At 32.8% G+C, this 22,870-nt stretch overlaps 4 protein-coding genes across 9 annotated transcripts; all 4 read right to left on the reverse strand.

Annotated features, from left to right (window-relative positions):
• Positions 1 to 46: 46 nt before the first annotated feature.
• On the reverse strand, positions 47 to 3,092 carry LOC105428519 (uncharacterized). Of its 3 annotated transcripts, none has more exons than XM_011640888.3 (4): positions 2,989 to 3,092; positions 2,136 to 2,206; positions 1,808 to 2,040; positions 47 to 662 (listed from the first exon to the last, which is right to left on the reverse strand). In XM_011640888.3, the coding sequence occupies exons 1-4, from the start codon at positions 3,004 to 3,006 to the stop codon at positions 343 to 345; spliced, it is 642 nt and encodes a 213-aa protein (XP_011639190.2). In that variant the 5' UTR covers positions 3,007 to 3,092; the 3' UTR covers positions 47 to 342. The 3 variants fall into 3 exon arrangements, with proteins under 3 accessions (XP_011639190.2, XP_088940724.1, XP_011639191.2); XM_089084598.1 differs by having other exon boundaries at positions 2,571 to 3,089; XM_011640889.3 differs by having other exon boundaries at positions 1,808 to 2,206; positions 2,571 to 3,089.
• Positions 3,093 to 7,907: 4,815 nt separating this feature from the next.
• Positions 7,908 to 9,621, reverse strand: LOC105428520 (uncharacterized). Its single transcript, XM_011640890.2, is given in 6 exon segments — positions 7,908 to 8,164; positions 8,376 to 8,613; positions 8,727 to 8,923; positions 9,000 to 9,233; positions 9,485 to 9,597; positions 9,600 to 9,621. Coding segments are annotated over 6 exon segments (885 nt in total). The 5' UTR covers positions 9,610 to 9,621; the 3' UTR covers positions 7,908 to 8,071.
• A 960-nt stretch (positions 9,622 to 10,581) lies between these two features.
• On the reverse strand, positions 10,582 to 14,102 carry LOC105428521 (uncharacterized). The gene is made up of 4 exons (XM_011640891.2): positions 14,007 to 14,102; positions 12,242 to 13,583; positions 11,484 to 11,957; positions 10,582 to 11,385 (listed from the first exon to the last, which is right to left on the reverse strand). The coding sequence occupies exons 1-4, from the start codon at positions 14,079 to 14,081 to the stop codon at positions 10,805 to 10,807; spliced, it is 2,472 nt and encodes an 823-aa protein (XP_011639193.2). The 5' UTR covers positions 14,082 to 14,102; the 3' UTR covers positions 10,582 to 10,804.
• Positions 14,103 to 15,189: 1,087 nt separating this feature from the next.
• On the reverse strand, positions 15,190 to 22,524 carry LOC105428523 (uncharacterized). Of its 4 annotated transcripts, none has more exons than XM_011640895.2 (3): positions 22,302 to 22,524; positions 19,904 to 20,233; positions 15,190 to 19,774 (listed from the first exon to the last, which is right to left on the reverse strand). In XM_011640895.2, the coding sequence occupies exons 1-3, from the start codon at positions 22,314 to 22,316 to the stop codon at positions 16,268 to 16,270; spliced, it is 3,852 nt and encodes a 1,283-aa protein (XP_011639197.2). In that variant the 5' UTR covers positions 22,317 to 22,524; the 3' UTR covers positions 15,190 to 16,267. The 4 variants fall into 4 exon arrangements, with proteins under 4 accessions (XP_011639197.2, XP_011639195.2, XP_011639196.2 ...); XM_011640893.2 differs by having other exon boundaries at positions 15,190 to 18,145; positions 18,200 to 20,233; positions 22,302 to 22,523; XM_011640894.2 differs by having other exon boundaries at positions 15,190 to 17,854; positions 17,939 to 20,233; positions 22,302 to 22,523.
• Positions 22,525 to 22,870: the final 346 nt, after the last annotated feature.

Below are 22,870 nucleotides of genomic sequence, written 5' to 3' on the forward strand. Positions count from 1 at the left end.
ATATCAGGTAAATAATATTATATCAGGTAAATAATATTACGCATAATATAAAAAATAATTTTTTTATTAAATAAAATCATTATTCGGCAGCAACAAATAGTGCATGCCAATAAGTATGGATATAACAACAATAGCTTTATCAAAATACAAATAATAAAATAATTTTCATTATCACATCACATTATTATTAACAAATATAACTACAAATCTTGCTTCTGGCAGAGTTCAACTCTTAATAAAGATAAGTTTAATATATTGCCATTTAGCTTCATCTGGCTTCGAGAAGATGCTTCACGAATCAATAATTATCCGTGTTACTAGAATATCCCATAAGTATAATTTTCAATGTCTCCACTTGCGACCGTGTTTCTTTGTTTTTCGGTGATAAACATGCTTATAAACTGGAATGTGAATAGGATATGGCTTTTCCACTGGAACTGGCACATGTTTCTCAATAGTTATTGGCACCGGCTTTTCCACGGGTACTGGTATGATTTTCTCTATCGGATATGGTATTTTCTTCTCGACTGGAATTGCAATGGTTTTCACAACTGGCATGGCGATCGGTTGGACAACCGGCATGTGGACGGGATAGGGTTGAGCAATAGCTATCGCCATAGGATGTGGCACAGGAATCGTCATGGGTTGTACTACTGGGACTCCTATAATTTCAAAAATGTAAGAAATGTAATAATTTACTCCATGTTTTTTTCTTTCTTTATTTCTTGAGCATATACATTATTCAGAAAGATATTTAATCTTTAAGATAATCTTTTTTTAATTTATTACTCTTACTATAGATTATAATAGAAATTTTAATTTTAATTTTCTACTGAAAATTAATATCAGAGCTAGCAGAAAAAATATAAAATGTTTCAATCAGTCTTAATCGTTTAATGATACGGAATAATAAAAGAATGTGAAATCAGATTCACTCTATTTTTCATGAAGTAAAATTATTTTCTTAATATTTATTTATTTTGCTATCATATAATGATAACATTAATCAAGTATAATGCTTGCTACATAATAGTATTTAAATTATAATATCATATAATAACACATATAATTAAAATATTATATGTGTTATATTATGATTATATGGCATTATTATATGACATAATTTAAGTAATATAATATAACATTATAATATTATAAATATATGTATAGATTTATTTACTCATTATTAGTTAAATAATAGATAATCTAAAATTAAAAAAAAACTCATTTGTGTTTAAAAAAATGTTTTTGTTAACATAATATCTAGTTGAGAAAATAGGAAGTGAGATGTAAAAAATAAAATTTTTTATAATTAAAGTTTCATAACATACTTCAATATTTTGATGAAAATTTCATTTTTCGCAAATTCTTGCGTATCGATCGTTTAGATAAGAATATTTTCATGAATATTACTCTCATGAGTATTACTTTCACACGATAAATACAGAATTATTTGGCAAATACATTTTTTCATTTTGTTTTCAATGCTTCTTTATTCAAATTGCTAATTATTAATTGCTAATAATATATAAATCAATAATCTTTTCTTAAATACTTTTGTTATTTTAAATAAAAAAAATTGCAATTTGCATTTAATACAAATAAACAAATATTTATCACATTATATTTATTAATTATCAAGTAATATTATAAGTTATATAAGATTTTTTTATGTTGTCATTTTAATATTAAGTAATTATTATAAATAAAGTCTAAAATTATTATTTTCTGTGACTATACAAATAATTTATTATTTATTCTATTTTTTATTATCTAATACATTATATTATAGCTTATAATATCTTACCGATATTTTTTATTACTGGTATTACCACTGGCTTTGTAACTTCAATATGCTCGCTGATCGGTATAGCTTGAGCGATTGTGTGTTGAACATTGCCGCCTTTAAATCCTTGATCTAATCGTACTTGAAGATCGCCACCATTTCCGAATGAGGAGTATCCAAAAGAAGAAAAATCTTGATGAACATTTAAGTTGTGACCACTAAAGCCAAGATTGGTAGTTTCGTAACTAGGCATTCTATTAAAATTAAGATAGTAATTAAAAGTAGTACAATAGAACGTTAGGAATTCATGTATACGATCATCAAGTTTGCTCATTTCATTCTTACTTACTCATGCCACCCAGAATTACTTGCTGCAATACTAGCAAACGTTATTTTAATTAATAAACATGCACCAAGTACCTGGAATAGTAGAATAGAAATTAATAATTTTTTGCTTAATCATAATTTCCCCATTTTTAATAATTGTTTCTCGCGGATTATTGTTATATAGAAATATGAAGAATAATTTTAAAAATTTTATTTATAAAGTTTATTTTTTAAAAATTACAGTTATTGCCTTCTTTATAAAATCGCAATAAAAATATATAAATAAAAGTTAAGAAAACAAAATTTAAATATGCAAAATTTTTTTCGTAAACAAATTTTTATCTTCTCAGTATATTATTTCTTGTTAATAGACCAATTTTATAAAATATATGTGATCTAAAAATAATATTGTTATAAATTGTTTAAGATTTGTGCAATCTTAGTTTAAGTGCATCACCTTTGTCCTACCGTTACGATGAAACTCTCAATTATTTAGGTTGATGACATGAATACGTCATCAATGAACAAAGCAGCGAAACGCAAGCAAGAAACATCTTATTCGCGAGTGAACACTTAGAAAAACATTCGTCAATGCTCTTTCTTCCCTCCGAGAAAAGTGCTGCTGGCGACGCGTCAGACTCGGCATCATCACTCACGAGATATCCGGAATCTATGAGAGTGCTACCGTGTATCGCGCACGGAAGGTATGGAAATATCGACGATCACTTTCCATTGCCATTGTTCGCCGTAAAACCGGAACTCGCTCGCGAGCCGAGTCGGGCGAGGAACCCGGGCGCCGTGAATCTCCGCTTCCGCAATTCCCACGCGACTCCCGTCACAGTCCTCGGAACCTCTATCCGTCTTTTATTACTTACTGAGGGCAGATGGAGCATTTTTCAGAACGCACGTCGCGATGAGAGATACGAGCATGAACGGGACAACGAATGTGATACTGCGGATTGATTCCGATGGACCGTTCGTTTTTATACATGAGGCTTTCTCCCTCTCCTCTACTCATCCAGTACATAGATGATCTCCCGTGGAAACTGGACTAGCATATCTACACCTATATCTGACGCATCAAATAAATCGGAAACTAGTCTAGTTTTTGAGCCTACTGCATTGAAATTATTAGATTGAAACTCGAGGCTGCAAGTTCAGTCAACCGAGGTAATAAGGCGTTTTCGATCTGATTGCAAGTGACGTTGTGATGCTGCGGAGGATCACCAGCGATTCTCAATCGGCGTACTGCAACTCAAGGAGCGTAGGTGGAATATTAATTAACCTTTCTCAGCCATCAATTTATTAAAATAGATTTATTTTTGCAAAGAGATTAATACAGTATAAAAAGTAAATGATTAAGAAAAAAGACATTACAATGTATTACAATGTATGTCCTTGTATGAAAAAAGAATTGGCGCAACTTACATAAAAAGTAAGTTATAAATTTTAAAAGATATAGAAAATAAATAAAATAAAAACTAGTAATAAATAAAATAAAAATTCACAATTGTGATAAATCTTATGAAATGTTGTGAAATAGAAATCCATAAAGTAATTTGATTAAAGAGCAATGACAGCTCTTTACAGTAATTGAAAGATGATTATAAAAACTATATGACTTTTTGACTCGTTTGTTCAACGATTTTTTTAAAAAAGTCATATATTCAACGCATTTTATCACGTTTTCTCGATTCCACGAGAAAACGTGATAAAATGCGTTGAATCACTGGAATGAATAAATTATAACGAACAACCAACGAACGTGTTGAACACCTACATAAACTGATCGTCATTTTACATATAGATATATGAAAGTGATTTCCTTTTCGTTAAACGTGTTCTTCTTTCATGACACGTTTATCGCTAGTGCAGTGAAATGGAAATATCTATATCTGTGCACTATGATTTTCTTCTACGGAGCTTCTACGTATTATTACGCATCTAGGCCTCATATTTCGCAATACGAGTAAAACAGAAATTATTTCTGTCCGCAAAAATAAAAAATATTCCTATGATTATGAAGCTAATATACGTTTTATAATATACGTTGCCGTAATGTAACTATATTAAACTTTGATTTAATCGCGAGAAAGCATCATTAACCGATATTTCAATCATTGAACGAATAATATTGTAATATACATTTGGTTCGTGATACGCTGCACGGATATCAAAATTAGTTATTTCAAATTCTCTTTTCAGTAGAAAGGATTCGATAAATTGTATTTATCATGCTGATTTATCACATGTTTGAAGAAATCGGTAAGACAGTTATAATTTTAGAACGTAAATGATAGGTTTTGTCTGAACAATCTCGCATGGAACAAAAGGTATATTTCAACTTAAAGTCATTAGCATCATTATACGAGTTCGAAGAGAGTTCGGACAGAATTATTTATTTTTTAAATGTGCTGCACGTAATTCCGATCTTGTCGTTTACTTAGAGGCATTAATAACCGGGCGCCAGGAGTATCGCCTGACTTTACATACGTGCCTATTAAAAAATCAGGTTACAGCTAGATTCCAGTGAGAGTGGCCGGTGCACGCAATAAGAAAGGAAAGCAAATAAAACTGGGTGAAGCAGAAGTTAATAGAAAAAAAAGTGACGGAAAAGATGCGACCAAAAAAAGCATTATCCGGTTCGATGTGAAAGGTGGATCTCTCGAGCGGCATTGAAAATCACGTTTATCGCCGCTGTAACGCGAATGATTGACCACATTTAATCAGGCTGCTGTGTTCATCGATGCTTAAAAGACGCGTGGTCTTTCAGACTGCATCATCGCTTTTAACGTATGAATGCTATCTTGAAGTAAACAAGCGAAACCTCTGTCGCTTTCCATATTATTTAAACTCACCACTCAAATTCAATTTGATACACGGATAATTATGTACGGATAATTGTGATGTGTGTGTGTGTGTGTGTGTGTGTGTGTGTGTGTGTGTGTGTGTGTGTGTGTGTGTGTGTATGTGTGTGGCGTGTGTAACTAAATATATATTTTTTTTATAAAAATGTGTTTGCGCCGATATCTCTTAAACGTCGATATCTGCATGACTTGTTACACAGGTATAAAACGAATTTACTATAGTTACACAATAACATTTTAACATTTATGCAGTAAATGTTATGCAGCAGAATCTTGATATCAACTACATATGTATTCTGACATGGAAATCTTTCGTTCTTGGTATCATGCATACGCATTATCTGCTGTATCTGACTATTAATCATTATAAGATTAATCATGATGGTAATTATATAGGTGTATAATCTATATGTGTATAATCTAACGTGCATATTTATTTCTTCAACTGTATTGTCGAAGACCACATCGTATTTTCAGTCCTAATTTTTGTTTCTCTAATCAATCTTGTTGATTAATTTCTATGATTACCGTCTTGTATTATCCATATAAAGATCAAGACAATTACAATAAATATAATTTCACTTAAATTGTACTTCTAGTTTTACTTAGACAAGATACATACATTGAAGTATAATTTTTTAACAATATATAATTATTTCTCTGTAGAAAGTTTTGATATATCTGAAATTAGAAATTGTAAAATTTAGAAAGAGAGGAGGAGGAGGGAAGTAGAAATTAGTTATAACTATAAGACCTTATTGTATTTATATCAAAGTTACTGCTGTAAAAATTAATTATTAAGAATTAAAAAATACAAATTAACGAATAAAATTTGTTTAACACAATTTTATAAATCATCTTATTAAATAATTTTTCTTTTACATAATATTCATCGTATTTTTGTCTATGTTATGTATCTCTTTTTTCCTTGTTCTTCCAATCTTTTATTGTCGGATTATACTTGTATTAAAGTAAAGACTTGATCACGCGGTCTTGTTTTTCGAAATTTTAAAAGAGCGACTCATTATCCTTACGAATAGACAAATGTGTGAACTAGTGGTCCGGGAAGTACGGAAAGAGTGACTTTGATCGAACGACTTTCTTCCGCGTATAGTTCATAGAACTCTTGGCGGTTCCGTAAGGGTAACAGGCGATACGCGAGGGGAAACCCAAGATGACTAAGAAAGGAAGAGGCGAGTGAAAGGATCTTGGTACATTCGCTGGGTGTATGCACAGTTGTAGATTTGGTGTTTACGACTACGCCCAGATAGCTGATGGCAGGATGCAAGTTGAAATTTGAAATCGGCGTCCCACGTAACTGGACATTCTAACATTACTTCCATTGTCTGTTGATTCTCCTGGAAAGGTTATTGGAACTTTCACTTTCTACTTCCTGTAGGAGACAATTTTGACGATGGAAATGAATAGAAATTTGAAAAGAAATAAATTTATAATCTGAAGCATAACATGCTCTAGAATGTGAAAAAAATCCCTATAATTTTTAAAAGAATACCTGTTAAATAATTCGATAGTTACAAAATTTGATTTTTGCTAAATTATTTACTAAATTATTTTTTAAGACATAAGTTATAAAATAATGATTGGTTGATCAATATAACACAAATGTTAAATAATATAATTTATGATAATTTGTTTTGATAAAACAGAAAGACGTTTGCATCATGATGAGCGAGATTTTCTCTCACTTCTGTTTTTTAGAAAGTATGGTTGTTAAAAGAACATGCATTCTTCTTTAGATTTTCCATAAAAAAAAACTACATTTTTGAATAATTAATGATCATTCCAGACACATTGTTTCTGTCAAAAAAGCGTGACTTTCCAAGATTTAATGGTTTGATATTTTCGTTATATTGCTTCCTTTTTTCATAATTGCTTCTTTATCTATATCGAAATCCTCTAATATATTTTATAATAAATAAATTATTTATTTTAAAAATCCTTATTGCAAGGAAATAAGCATAAATCAATATTCATCAAATAGCATCAAAGTAAAATATTTAAATCAACATCAATGTACAGTGCATTAATACAATATGAACATACAGTTATAAATTAAATATAAAAAACTAAATAGAATTGATTTTTTAAATTAAAAATGTTTTTGTCAACCTTAAATTAATTCTTTATATATAAAATATATAATATAAATTTAAAATTAGTTCTTTATATATAAAATATATAATATAAATTTAAAATTAGAATTCTTTATTTCAAAAAGTTTATGGAATATTTAGATTCTGTATTAATATGTACTGATTTAACAATATAATTTAACAATATAATTTAACGTTACATTTACATTATATAATTAATAATTTTTTATTGTTATCTCTTTAGTTCATGAAAAATATATCTTACATTTCTTTTATAATTAATACGATTAATATTTTGCCAGCTAATGATAAGCTGTGTCACTAAGCTATCATATAATGATAAACGTAGCATTCAATTAAGAAATAATAGAATTTTTAACTTTATTCTATTACTGATAATATTTCAAAATAAAATTTATTTATATATTTATATGAACATAATGATAAATTTATGTGTGAAATATATATAAGTAATTTTCAATGAATAATGTACCTGTTTCTACCAACCGCTAATAATAATATTTCCTATAAAATTTATTATTTAAAAAATATTAAGTTTATATTTAAGTTGTAAAGAGAATTTTATTTTAAGTTATATAAATAATTTATATATTTATTATATATATTTATTATAAGACACTTTAAAATTGCATAATTTAGATTCAAATTAAAGTTATATATATGTGTGTGTAAGATATTGATGTAAAAATATAGAGTTTACTATATACATTGAAAAACGCATGTATCATTTCTTTATATACTAAATGATTAATTTAAAAAATATGTAAAATCTCTCATAAAAAACTCGCCAAATAAACTATATGTAACTTTTATTGATGAAACAGTTTTTACATATAACAATTACAAAATTATATTTATAACATTTTAAATGTCCTTTTATGTCACCGCCACCATTAATACATAATATGAGCCGGTAATGATATGTGTAAAATGTATATATTGTCACAAAATAATTTTTAACCCCAAGGATGGTGAGCAGGTTTCTGTAAGCTTGCGTGCTGGACTGCATTTGCTATTGCATTTTCTTTTGCAGCTAATACATCCTTTTCCTATTTAAATCAGATAGTTTAGATAAATATAATATAATAAATTAATAATATATATAATATAATAAATATAATAAATTAATGTTAGTAAATTATAATAAGTAATGCAGCAATAATAATTTATTATATAAAATGTATATTAATATTAGAAGAAACAGTTCTATGTTTTTCCACGAAAAATGTAATGTAAAAAAATATATTTTTGTAATATTACTTTAGCTTCCTGCTCGCTTTGACTAATCTGCTTATCAACATCCAGCTTCTGCAATTCTGCAGCGGTGTTGGCTGCGTTTCTTTGGATTGCCGCAGCTGCGGCGGCTTCCCTTGCCGCTGCTACTCTCTGTGCAGCTGCTACAGCATCTTTTAGGGTTGCTAATCTCTGTTGCAGCGCCACGAGTTGCCGAGCGCTGGCTTTAGCTTCACCCTCGGCATATTGCGAAATTTCATGCGACCTGCAAAAAGTAAAATATCACACATGTGCAGATAGCGGATGCAACATAACAATTTGTGATGGAACGTCAGATATAATAACAAAAAAATCGAAGGAAATGAATTATTCGTATACCTCGCGGCAGCTTCTCTCGCCGCTGCCTCCTTTGCCAATGCAATTTTCTGCTGAATCAATGCGGCTTGCTTCGCCTCTGCAACTTTATGCTGCGCCACGGCAACATTGTTATTCGCTTCCTTTGCCTGTTGAATTGCTTTCAAGACTTCGGGCGGGTACGCGATGCTGGGCGTACCGGCCGCCGGATCCTTCAAAGTCTGTCACGCAAATTGATAGCAAATATATTCTTGTATATATAGAGGCCATAATGTAACATAAAATATATGCCTGTACCTGAAGTGCCACATTGTGAGTGGCTTGCACTTGAACCTGTGCAAGCGCTACGTCTGGGGCGATAGGTGGATTCCAGGCTGAAGCTGCAAAACTCGTAGGGGCCCACGATGAAGGAGCGAAGGCTGGCACGATTCCAAAGAAATCAGGCGAGCCGAAAACTGCCACTCCGCGTTTATGCTTCTTTGATTCTGATTTCAATTCTACCACGGACGCAACGGCAGATAAAAGCACGATCTACAGATCAATTGATCATTTAAAAAAAAAACTTTAAAATTATAAAAGAATTATTTATAGCAATTCTTAAAATTAAATTTTTAAAATTATTTTTTTTAAACTAAAATTACATGTATAAATATAAGTTAATTTTACAAATAAAGCTTTTTATTATAATTTTATAAAATATATATTATATAAAATATAAAATGTATTATGTCCATAAAATTTAGATCTTTGGTCAAGACAAAAATATGTTTAAGTTTAATTACCGTTACGAGAACCTTCATCTTGCAAGAAATGTTGCTGATGATACTGAATCCTCCATTGGTGAGTCTCCGGTATATATACAACTTGTGATATGAGGGAGAATGTTTTAGCGTTCCGAAGTAATCATAGAATTAATTAAAACTATTACAAGAATGTACGTAAACATTCACATATCGCTAACAGAATTATAGACCTTCATTGCCTAATGATGATTTTCTGGAAGACGTGTGCTATACAATCACTGTACCCGAGACCACTCACACCTTGGAGATCGATGGACAAAGATCATATCTCGTCCTCAAACTCAGGAAGTAGTTTACCAGTTGCGAGTACGTACAAAATACTTCCTCTATTATGATAGACGTCAATTAAATTTAGTTAATAGAAATCGAGAGAACGTTCGATCTTCATAATGAGTAGATATTGTTTACGCTTCTATATTATTTGCTGCATTTACATGATTCTAAGAAATTGGCCACAATGTAAAATTAAATAAATATAAAATATTTTTATAAACAAATAATAGATATAAATAAAATGAAAATAATTTTTTAGTAAAATAAATTAAATGTTAATAAAATAATAATTTTATAATTATTAATGTCCAAAATTTAATTATAATATTATTAAAAATATTATAATTAACTAATAAAATTAAGAAAAAATACAATACTTAAATAATAACAAAATTATAATTATAATTTAATTAAATATAGAATAATAAAATACAAAAAGAAAAAAGAAATATAATATTAATGTTAGATTATTATTTAATTTGAATTGAGAAACAATTTCCTAAAATGATCAAAAAATAAAACTAATTATTTAAACATACTTTTATTTTAAAGATTCATAAAAATTTATATTTCTAATTTTAATTCTTGGGCTCTTTGACACACAGAATTTGAGTTTTTTTTATAAAACTATTACTATGTGTTTTTTAAACAAATTAATACTATCTGTCAAAAAAAAATAAAAGATTTATTATAGCTTATTATAGCTTCTAACAAACAATTTATATTATAACATAATAATTTGAATATATATATTGCAAACAGAACGAAATATTTAATAAACACATAAAGAATTAAAAATAAAATATGTAGAATATATTTTGTTATTCTGCAATATTGTAAAGTTAGTAAAAACAAAAGTATAACAACAACAAATACGCATATGTGTAATACTTGATTTCTTTAAAGAAAGCCACACATAAAAATTCAGATTTTCCTTAGTACTATATCTGTTAAAGATTCTTCACGGGAATTTTCTTTGTGAATACGCATACATAGTTTTTCTTAACTTAATATTTGGTTAATGATTTAGATTCCTGTTAAGTCACGAAAAATTTCTGCGTCCGTAAGAGAATGCACCTGACCGCTCACTATAATTGGCCCATAAAAGGCAGCTCTGTCGCTAGAATCTGTCAATTGTCTAACGTTTGATCTAGCGGCCGTTTCTTCAGGTGAGTTTTTACTCGACCGAGAATACGGATGCAGATTTTTGTCTTTAGAGAGTTTATTGCCGGTCTTCTGACTTTTGTACTTGTAGTATTTAGCAGAACGAGAATAGTCGTCTTCCTTCGGCGATTTCTTAATAGGCAAGAACTTCTCAGGTTTTGCATGTTTAGAATATTTTCCAGTTTCCGAATTTCTATATCCGAAGAACTCCTCGTAGATCACTTTAGGCGATTTTGTAACGGAAATATCCGAACCGTATGCTGTGCTATCTTTGTAACTTACTTTAGGTATTTTATGATTTTTTAAGGAAACGCGGGATTCCTGACTCTTCGCCTCTTTGAGTTGTCTCTGATTTACACGAGGTCGATTATTATTCTTTTCTTGTTTAGGTTTCAAATCAATGTAACTATCTATTTCTGGAACTTCTTTCACGTGCACATATTCTGTAAGAAACATTGATTTAATAATTATTCTTATTACAAATAAAAAATATAAAATTTTTTATGATTAAATAATTTATCCCATAATGTGTCAAATTTACCTTGTTTCGGTAGTTCTTCCCTGTAAGAATCTTCAAATTCCTGCTCAAAGTCTTTTTGGTAATATTTAGATCGTTGAGGTTCCATTTCATAGAAATCTTTTTTGGCTTCCTCGCGTCTCTCTTGCTTGCGGCTTTCCTCCTCCTCCTCTTCCTCATCTTTTTCTTCATACGAATCATGCGATGGTTTTGAGGATTCAGTGTATTCAGCACGGTACTCCGATGATGGGTCTTCTTCCTCTTCGTCGTCTGATGATGAATAATTCTTATATCTGGAATATGGTTTATCCTCGGAGTCGTCGTCATCAGTTTGCGTCCTGTGCTTCCCAAATCTTTCATCGTACTCTTTGAAAGGATAAAACGTCGAAGGCTTGAAGTCACTTTCCGTTGGTGGTTCTTTGAAATACTTTCCTTGCTGACGCTCGACATCGTCGTCTTCAGAACTGTTTTCGTATTCCTTCTCTGGACTTTTGTATCCTGAAAATATTGTTTCTTGTATAAATATGCATTTTAAATATATTTCTAAGTATTATGTAGGTAAATATTCTATCTATTATCTAAGTAAAAATTTAATAAAAATAGTGTGATAATATAATATTTTTAAGCATGACAATAGTATATTATTTTATAATATTTTCTTCTTGATTATTAAATTTGAAATAAATTAAAAATTTATCAACTTTAATAATATTATAAATTAATATTAGACTTGACTAAAAATTTTTTTCAATAAAATACACACGTTACAAAATAATACAAACTCATTTCATCTTCCTTATCTTCGTCATTATCATCGTCCTTATCAGCGTCCAGTTGGGGTGTGTGCGGTTCGGGATTTTTCTTATTGACGAGTTCTACATCATTCAGAATATCCTGCGTTGAAACGAAAGGGACGGTGTTTGGTCGTACATTGAGAGGCTGCACGTTGCTATTATGTTCTTTGCCAAAATGCAATTGTGGTTGACTATAAAGAGACTCGTAATTGCCTTGTGTTTTAGGAACATTACTTGGAACAGGATAAGTTTCTATGCTGGCGCCTTTGTACTGTGGAAATTGCGGGTTACCGTTTATCGTCTGAATTGGCACAACTTGACCTTGGAAACTGGACAGAGGCGACGAAAACGGCGAAACATTTTTTGATTGAAGAGCCGCATTGAATTTTGGCCCGCCTCCAAACTTAAATACCACATCCGATTCGGTCGGATAGTTCGCGCTTAAAAGAAACGGCTGACTCTCGAAGACGGGCAAAACTTCCGAGAAGTCCAGATTGCTCTGAAGTTGAATGATCGGAACCGAAATTTTCTTACCGTTCACGTCTACGGTAGCTTCATCATTTTGTTTGGGGCTCTGAGCGGTTTTGTCCGATGACGGAGTAACGCTTGACACTGTTGAAATGCTCGGCGCGTATATGTGCGCGTAATCGGTAGCTTTTGATAAAGGATAACTCATTTTATACACCGGCACTTGTACGGTGGGCGAAGAAGCATCGTTCTGGCGAGCGGCTTGAGCGATAAGTTTATTGATAGTGCTGTACGAGGGATACTCGAAGTCGGAAAATCCGGTCAATTCAATCGGTTTATCCTGAAAAGCATTGTAATTCGGCGAGTAGGTGCCCTGCAGTTTTTGGAGCGATTGCGAGACGATCGATTTCGGTGCATCTAGCGGTTTCTCGGCGCTCCTCACAGCTTTGTACGCGTCGGGATTATTCAATACGCCGAAATACGGAGCGAGCATATTGCTCCGATGAGATTCGACCTGGTGGACGGGAGAAGAAATATAGGAAAGCGGCCGCTTTGGCACGCTGCCGTACGCGTGAGAATCAGATTCGCGATTCGGAATACTGTAGGATACTCTTTGAGGATCCGTTGCCTTGGCGTTTCCGTAACGAGGCGATGATCTTGAGTTAATATCCTGAGGCAACGAGATTCTCGAGGTAGTTTGAGTACCTCTGGATTGCTCTTGATTATTGTGGATATTATGATCGGGATCTACGATTACACGTTTCGATTTCGCAGACGTTGCTGACGTGACGGAAATGCCAGTCGAAGTTGCGACGCTCGTGGCGAAACATATCGCAGATGTGAAGAGAATGATGTTTACGATCTGGAATGTATTTAGCACACACGCGTTTTGAATCTCGAATTATATTCCATATAAATGAATATTAAATAAGATTATAAAAGTAATTGAGAATGAAAATAATCTGAATTTGTTTAATTAGCCTGCAAAAAAGATTTAAACAATTTAAGTTGACAAAGAAAAATTTTATGTATGACATGGCATCGAAACATTTTTTAATGCTTTTAACGCTTTGTAACTATAAATAAAAAATATTATATTAATAATATTTTTTAATGCATATTCACGATAATCACGAATATCAATATTATTGCACAATAAATGAAATAAATCACATTTAATGATACATTTGAGTAAATCACTGTTGTTATAATATGACACATATGTTATTAATTTGTGGTAAATAATGATTATTCGAAATAGTTGGGAAACTCGAGAAACACGTACCATGATACTCGTACAATTTAGTACGAGTAGGAACCAAAGTTTAATGTTAACTGGCTGCGATCGACATTCTCTCATCTTTTATATTCGACGTTTACTGATGCGAGACAGCAGAATGGGTTGGACTTTTCTAAACTTAGTAAAAAGCGTATCGAGAAAACCGAGTCAAATCACCTCACTTCTCCCTGATCAGTGAAGCCATAATCATAACTCTTGATCCGTCTTTTTATTAACTTACACTTCTCTCTTGTTCTGCAATTTAAAAATCTTATTTATATTATCAATACGTAAATTGTAATTAAACATGAATATAAAACAAATAATTTTTATCATTCTAAACATAAGATATGTATTAAATTTAATTTCTTGTTTTATTGTAAGAATTTATAAAAATAATTAATTAACAATAAATATAATAAAAATATTTACAATATAAAATATTTACTATACATATTTTAAATAGAAATAATAAATTAACTGAAATAATAATATACATTTTTAATGTGTATTGAATATCTTTTAGAGGGGCAATAATAATAATTATACTATTTACTAGATGATTATTTTCTTTGTTAGCCGTTATTCCGAGAAAACTTGCGCGAGCATATCCATAATAGTTTCGTGAATTAACGGAGCTCCCAAACTAATTTCTGTCTAATTCTTAGATTGTTTTTCGAGAAAGTGACTGTTGCACAATAAAAATGCTCCAACGAATTTATGTGTACAGGCTCCATTGAATAAATTTTTAAGCTAATAATTATTACATACCGCGAGGTGATACCGTCTCTTCCTTCTGAGTTACGGTTAAATTATTAATTCAATCAACTGGAAAAAAAGAATGCAGTTATATATATTTTCTTCACATTATTAATTTGTATTTTGTAAACAACCAATTTTAATAATTTAATATTTGTGCTAAAATGCAATTACTAATCTCTTAATTTTTTAAGTTGCTTATTTTATTATTGTTTAAAATCAAAACAATTATTCAATGAAATAAATAATCTCTTATGATTGATTTTATCAATTTTATCAGTTTCATTTTATCAATTTCATTTCTTCTTGAATTATTTAATTTAAAAACTTATTATTTAATTTAACAGTTACATGAGATAAAGGACATTAAAAATTTTAATTAATAATACATAACACAAATCTGTAACAGAAATATCTTTATTTTACAAACTTTATTATATTAATTATTTTTATTCAGTGATTCTTGTATAGATACATAAAGCTTATCAATGTACTGAATAAAAATATTATAACATTGGAGATTATAACAAAACCTTCTCTATTTTTAAAAAGAACACTTCTTCCTCGATGGTGAAACGCTTTTATTGATTTAGTTTTATAACGAAGATTAAAATTCTGATCCGATTTTGTCACGGAAAGATTGAAAAGAACTGCTATGAATATTAATGGAACTATAAAAACGTCTCGCCTTCAGAATGTTGATGTAAAAGCTTAATACTCATCAAGCATTTTTATTAAAAATAACAATTTCTTGAACAAATTTTTGCATCAAAAATAAATACGTTCATTATTTTTTCCTTTGTTAAATATTAAAAACGTCTTTTAAAAATATAATTATAGTTTATTACAATATAACTTTATATAATACTTCACAATGGTAAATAAAAAATATTTTATATAAAAACAATACATTTCAGTTATTTAATATAAAATTTTATTTGACTTGTCAAGTAGCAAAAATATTTTTGCTACTTATTTTTTACAAAGTTCTTTATACTTTTCAATAAGTAGAAAAAATTTACTTAATTTTCAGTTCTATCTGTATATCGCGTCTTTGGATAAGAAAAGATATCAACGAAAAGAAAAATGGATAGGACGCAGACATGAGAAACGCATACAAATTACAAATATGTATTTCTGATCTAACTTACTATGTACACACAATACTTGTCAGCGTCTTACGCTGAAAGATGACAGATGAAATTTCTTTTCCTTCGAACCAAACGTTCCGTGTGAGCGCATCCGATACTAACGATTGATTTTACAACTTCCGTATAAAACGTTACTTACTATAATTGAATCTTAATGTGAACAGCGCAGCGATCAATGCTGGCGTGATACAGCTTTCATTAACGCGTAAAACAGACGGGAAGTCGTTCGTTATCGCCAGCAGGATATTTACTACCTAATTAATTCTAGTTCTTTCGCGAGCGGATTTACGATTACACGAGCAGATCCAACGAACACATCGCGTGATCGACGTCTTGCTTGTATTTTTGATTACGGATTTACGCGGTGCTGTTCCCCGAATAAACATTCCTATTAGGCAGGTTATTAACCGAGGCAGATTGCGACGCAATATCGGATCTGTCCATGTAATTTTTTAGAGCGTCACCGTAAAACTGCTGCTGCAACCGACGCCTATCCCTCTCGAAGTATTGCCTCAGCTGATTTCTGTCACGAAAATAATTCTGCGCGCCTCTAGTCGGCAGCTGTTTGTTTTTCATTAACAAACCGAGAAGATTGTGCATTCTAGGATGATTGATGTCGTAGTCTTTGTTATTTGACATCTTTATCTCTCTTAGAATTTTATCAACAATTTCCGGCGTTGACGTGGTGAATGTCGGATATGATTCATGAGATGATCGGTGTCTAGCATCATAATCAAAGCTTTCAGAATCAAAATCTGTAGGTGACTTGTGGTATTGCGATCCATCCATATATATATCTACATTGCTAGCAGACGTTTCTATCCCACTGGATCTAAACGAGCTGCCTGGTCTCATTGGCTTTCTCAGGCCGTTCTTGTATCGCGGACCTGGTCGTTTTTTCATCGGTTTGTCATAGAAAGGACTCGGTCTTGGTGGCGAGAGGAACTCTAAGTGACTATTTTCATTAAAGTCATCATAATTGGTACTCGCGGCGAAGTTCGAATCTCCCAATTTAGGTTTACGGCCGGATTTAACAGGGCCATGGTAGATATGTATCGGTCCCGCGGGTCGAGTCTTTAGCAGATGCTCCAAAGTTGCCAGTAACGGATCTTTCTTTTTCGATTTTGGTGCGTTAGCTGTGCGCACATTGTTCTCGCTTTGATGCGCTTCGATAATGTCTCTGTATTTTGATTCCGCTAAGGAAGTTCTCAATTTTTGCAGTTCGATCCTCAGTTTGGCCAGGTCATTCGCTTCGGAATAATTCTGAGTACTCCCCTGCGGCCTTCTGTCATTATTCCACTTTTGCGAGTTGTACATTGTCTTCAGAGATTCCTTAAACATCTCTTCGGCGTATTTCTGCAAGTCTGATGTAAGCTTCGGTTTCATGAGGAGCTCGCTTTGACCTGAGTATGGTTTAAAGAAGTTTCCGCCGGGCATGGCGGGCACCAGATTTAAACCTTGCTGAACGGGCTCGTTGTGCGGCTTATTGTTAAGAGCGTTCTGGTTCTTGATAATATCGACGTTAGGAACAAAATTGATTGGATTAAACATTGGTTCCTGATTCTGTGAGGGTTTAAGATCTACTTGTTTCTTAGCTCCTGACTCTGTTAAAGAACTCACATAATTCTGCAAATTGACCGCAGTCTGCGGAGTGACTGAAGCAATCGTGCTGAAAATCGGGTTAGGTGTCGTTACAACGGTAGCTGGATAGTGCAGCATCTGATACGGGTTCATATTGTTGAGCGGGTTTGATTTAATGTTTGGATTCACGATCTCCACATTCTTCGCTCCTATGTTTGGCAGATGAGCATTTGCTGTTCCAATCGTATTTAAATTACTGATAGAATGACTAGCCGCGCTGTCGGCGGTTTGCAATACAACTCCGGGCAGTCTACCGTTCTTCGCCAGTTGTTTATTCATTTGAGCATGCAGTTCCTGCAAATTCTGTTGATTTGGAATTAGTTGCTGTATAGCTGGTACTACCTGAGTTGCTTGCACGAAGGTCTTTGTTTTTGATGCGATATTCACCTGCTGAGCATTCTGACTTGGTATGTAGTAGGTGTTAGTCGCTTGCTTCTGTCCATTTTGACCAACGGCCAGACTCGCGGTAGCGAGAAAGTTCGGGCCGGAAGCGGGATACGCGTTCTTCTTACTTTGCACTTCTGCGTTGGCTCTTCCCTCCGGCTGAATCGTCTGACTGGATAGCAACGTGGGCGCCGTCGGCAGACTCTGTACCTGCAAGTTACCGTGAGTTATCAAATTCTGATCTTGTAGTCCGTGGGTATTTACCTGGAGCTGAGTTGCCTGCAGCGGCGTCTGTAGAAAACTCGGATACGTCTGAACGGTCGGCTGCGGCACCACGGCAAAGGTCGGCCGCGGCGTTACGTTGCTCTGCACACCATGAACACTCACGCTCTGCAGCGTCGGACTCAAGCCGGGTGTGAGGGCAAAGACAGGCGTCATCGTGCTCGGCACGTAGGTCGCCCTCAAGGGATCTATGATCTTATTTGGACTGCTCGGAGAGACTAGAATCGTATGTACGGGACTTTGAAAAGAATTCTGGCCCACGATGATGTCGGGCAGTGGTGTAGAAACCGCCAGATTTTTCGATAATGCCAAATTCTGAGCGAATATAGTCTGAGGCGTGCTCAAAATAGGCGCAGTCGTGCTGAACGCACCGATTGGCGCGACAGTGGCGATGTTCTGCAGCATCGCGTTGGACACGTCAAAACCCTGGCTACCGCCTAATGCGGTAGCGTGGTCGAAGTTTGTCACGGGTACGAGATTAACAACGTATTTCGGCTTTTCCACCTGATCTAACTCGATTCCGTTGGAATGAGAGATCTCAATATTTGGAGATATCTGGTTCCACGTATTAGTATTCTTTGATACGTGTTGCACGTTGGAGTTCTTCGTTTTCGTAGTGCCTCTGGAATCATGTCTGGTGTCTTCGGCACTCTCGTCGCGATGATTTGTATTGGGATCATTGAGCCATGGATTTGCCTTCACTCTATATCGCTGTGACTTTATTTTTGAAGGGCTATATGCGTCTTTACCCTCTTCTGCACTCTCGTCCAAAGTTTCCCGATGTTCTTTGGGAAGTTTTCTAGAGGGATCAGGATATGAAGGACGTTTCCGATTCTTTTGCGTTCTCGCTCTTGGTCGTTCAATGTAATCAGAGTATTCTGTGCTTTCGTCCGAACTTCTGGAGTCTTCTGTACATTGATAACTACGCTGTCTGCTGTTGTAAGCATCGTAATGATTTAATGTCTTTGAACTAGAAGATTCCAGATTTCTCAAAGTTTTATAATCATTGTCCGATTCGCTGTTTCGCAATTGACTGCTGAATTTCGCGTCTACTTTGTAGTTGCTCGGATCGGCGACCACGACGGGCTTCAAGAATCTCTGGCGTGGTCTCGGTGATTCTACCGCATCGCCATAAGTTCCGCCATGAGTGAGTTCGTTGGCCTCGTAATTCGTCCTTGATGAGGACGGGACCGCCGCTGCATTCTGCTTGGCCGCGCTCTGTCCGTTGTAATTCGCGATACTCTGCTGTTGATAATTACCAGCAACTTTCTCCTGCCCATAAACAGTTTTCTTTGTGTCCTGGCCGTTGTTGTATTGAGCATAGAATTGAGCGTAAATATCCTCGCCGTTACTTTGCTGCGACTGCTGACCATAATTGCGGGTGTGTTTCTCGAGTCTCTTCCCTCTCTCACCCTTTTGATGACGTCCCGTAGATGATTTCTCGGGCTCGCTGTCGGTATCGGTGTCGTGTACGTTCTCGTAAAACTCCTGGAAATTGGCCACCGCGGGGGTGTCGTTGTTCACCTTCAGCAGCTCGAACTCATTCAGCCTCTCGTCCTGGAAATCGAAAGATCTGCGATTCGTCAATGATCCAGGCTGACTCAAGAAAATCCTCGCTTCCGAGGAATTTGCTAAATCTTCTTCCAACTTTTCCGCTCTCGCATTGAAGCTGTCTTGAGCACTTACGGCATTTGTTGCGTTGCTCTCTTCAGACTGGCTTAGTTTCTGCTGCTCATGACTATTAGTCTGTGTCGATGACAGATCATACAAGACAGACGACATGGATGGTAATATAGGCACAAAGCCATTAGAATTTTCATAGTGTACTCCTGCGCTTATTGACGACGATATCCTCGATGGCTGGGCTTGAAGATCTTTCGAATCTTTATCCGGCTTTTTTACGGCGTGTATTATAGTCTCCGAAGCGGTTGCTAGTTGATCGAAGCTCTCTGTACCTTTTAAATCGATATCTTCTGTGCATCTTGTCTGCGGCCAGCTAAGAAATAGCAATATCATCTACAAAAGATAAAAAGCGCTATTTAAGCAGCTGAAATTTAAAATATTCATTTATTTTTAAATAATTAACATTAAATTTATTTAAATAGAAAATAAGATATATATATATATATATATATGTATATATATATATATGTATATATGTATATAATGTAAAGTACAAAATCAAAGTTTAACAAAAAATGTATAAAAATGTAATATTGTAAAGCAGCATAAAATTGTAAAATATATTTTTATAAAATTTATTTAATTAATTAAAAATAAAGATTCTATTATAAGATGTGCATGTGTGATATAATTATGATCATAATTAAACTGATGATAAAGATCGAAGAAATCGAGTTATTAAAAGTATGATCTAAAAGATATATCTCTTAAATAGTATAACTCGCAAGTTTTACTAAAGAAGAAAGTAGCATATATGCATTGCAAAGTTTGGATAGCCGCTACATGATAGTAAGCAGTATTAATTGCTGTTTCGTCAAGGAGATGACCTAGAAAAGAAAAGCAGACTGGAAAAGTAAAATGCGAGCGTGTACAGTTGAAACAAGAACTGGATGTGCACGGAAGCAAATCTTCGTGGACTTTCTCACTGATTCATGGTCACCCGAGCCGTTATTTGACAATAACGGACTCATACGAATGTCATCGTTAATATAATAATTTTGAGGAACAAAAAGAATTTTTAAAGCGGAATCCAATTGTATCCCATAAACGACTTTTCTTCTATAAAATGCAGAAGCAAATGAGTAACCAACACATAGCCGAACCGTTTAGAGAGTGTCGGTGAAAAGTAATTGCGGAGAAAACAGAGCCAATTTAAACTATTCTTTATGCCTATCATTAAACAAGTCGGTCGAAGTTGTCGATTGAAATATAACATCGTTATATGCATATCTTCATCTTAAAGCAGTCTTGTTGATCAGATTTCAGAAAGCATTCCAAGATAATATAGATATGTACTCAGTAATTTTCCATTGTTTATAGCATGCGTATATTTTTGCGTCTATTTTTTTGATATCGTAAACAATATAAATGAGCATATAAATTAATTAATAAATTATTAAAGTATGTGGACATTAAAAGCTGAAATCTTTGTAATTTATCTCTAATATTTAATGTTGTTTTTATTTGATGCAGGTTTTAGCAACTTTTATTAATAATTAGGAAAATAGATTTATCTGGTTTAATATAGTACAGTTTTAAAAGGAATGTATAATAAAATAATGATCAAAAAATATTAGAAGTTTATAACATGTATAATAATATAATATATAATATAATAATAGATAAAAAAATTAAATTACTTTAATAATATAAAATAAAAGTGTATCTTCTATATTATATATATATATATATATATATATATATATATATTTATATTCATATATTTATGCAACACATTCATCTTATATTTATAATAAAAATAAAATTTAGTTATTACATTTTAAAATATAAAGTATAAAATGCATATATCTACATATAAATTTATATGTAGATATATGCAAATAAAAAGAAAAAGAGCACATATATATGTTAAAAATGTACCTCATAATTTTTTAATTATGATCAATTTATCTTTTATAAATTTCTTTATAAATATAATTTTATTATCAAAATCTGTAAAATAAAAGAATACAAATACTAAAAATAAAGAGATTTTGAAATAAAAAGTCAAATGTTTAAATTGCTTAATGGGAAAGAAAATAATTTATTAAAAAAGAAATATTTTAATGTGCTGTCTTTTTCTATGTATTTCGTTTTCTGTGTATTTCTTGTAAAAAAAAAGGAAAGAGACAAAAAAGAGAAAATGCACTAAATATTTTATACATATATTAAAAAAAATCTACACTATTTCACAAGGAAAATCTATCACTTAAAACAAGAGTATCATGCGACATATAATATATACATTGCAATTTAATATGGTCTTTATTCATTTATATAAAATTTTTAATCTATCAAATTTATTCTTATTTATACACACAAAAATTAAACAATCGACTTTGTTTTTCACAACACAAATAAATTTTGCACTTTCACGATGTACTCCAATCAAATTACTTACATAATAAAAAATCATTTTCGTGATTTGACTTTTTGAAGTTTCTCAAACACAAATAAAAAAGGAATCCGTGCGTCACACTGTACTAAGCGTACACATTGGTTACAACCATCCGTTCCCGTATCCTCGTCGTCTCGTAATCTCAAAGAACGCGCGTGGTGAACCTCCACGCGAGAACTGAGCCATATAGTAGATACGCGATTTTCTTTATACAGTCCGGTGGCCAAGTGAAAAATATCGTTCTAAATATTATCCTATACACCACACAGCTGCAAGAGGATACTTTCATTCGCGACACGCTAATGCGCCTGAAAAGGTATTGTCCAGCGTATCATGGGACGCGCTCGCCCGTCATTACTATGGAATTCGAGCAGCGGAATCGCAATTATACGGAAATGGTGAGATGCTGTACTCGCGGCGTACGTTTCACAAAATGTTCGCAATTGGAATCAGAGTTGCCCTATTTCAAGTCCGCTCGAGGGAAACCGATTGTAAGCGTATCATTAATCGAAGAGGAGTGGTAATCGCAATTTTGCAAAATGCATCGGGAGGTATTTCTTTCAACTGACAGG

The sequence above is a fragment of the Pogonomyrmex barbatus genome, unplaced genomic scaffold (assembly GCF_055798465.1).
Source record: "Pogonomyrmex barbatus isolate J1 unplaced genomic scaffold, ASM5579846v1 scaffold9, whole genome shotgun sequence".
NCBI lineage: Eukaryota > Metazoa > Arthropoda > Insecta > Hymenoptera > Formicidae > Pogonomyrmex > Pogonomyrmex barbatus.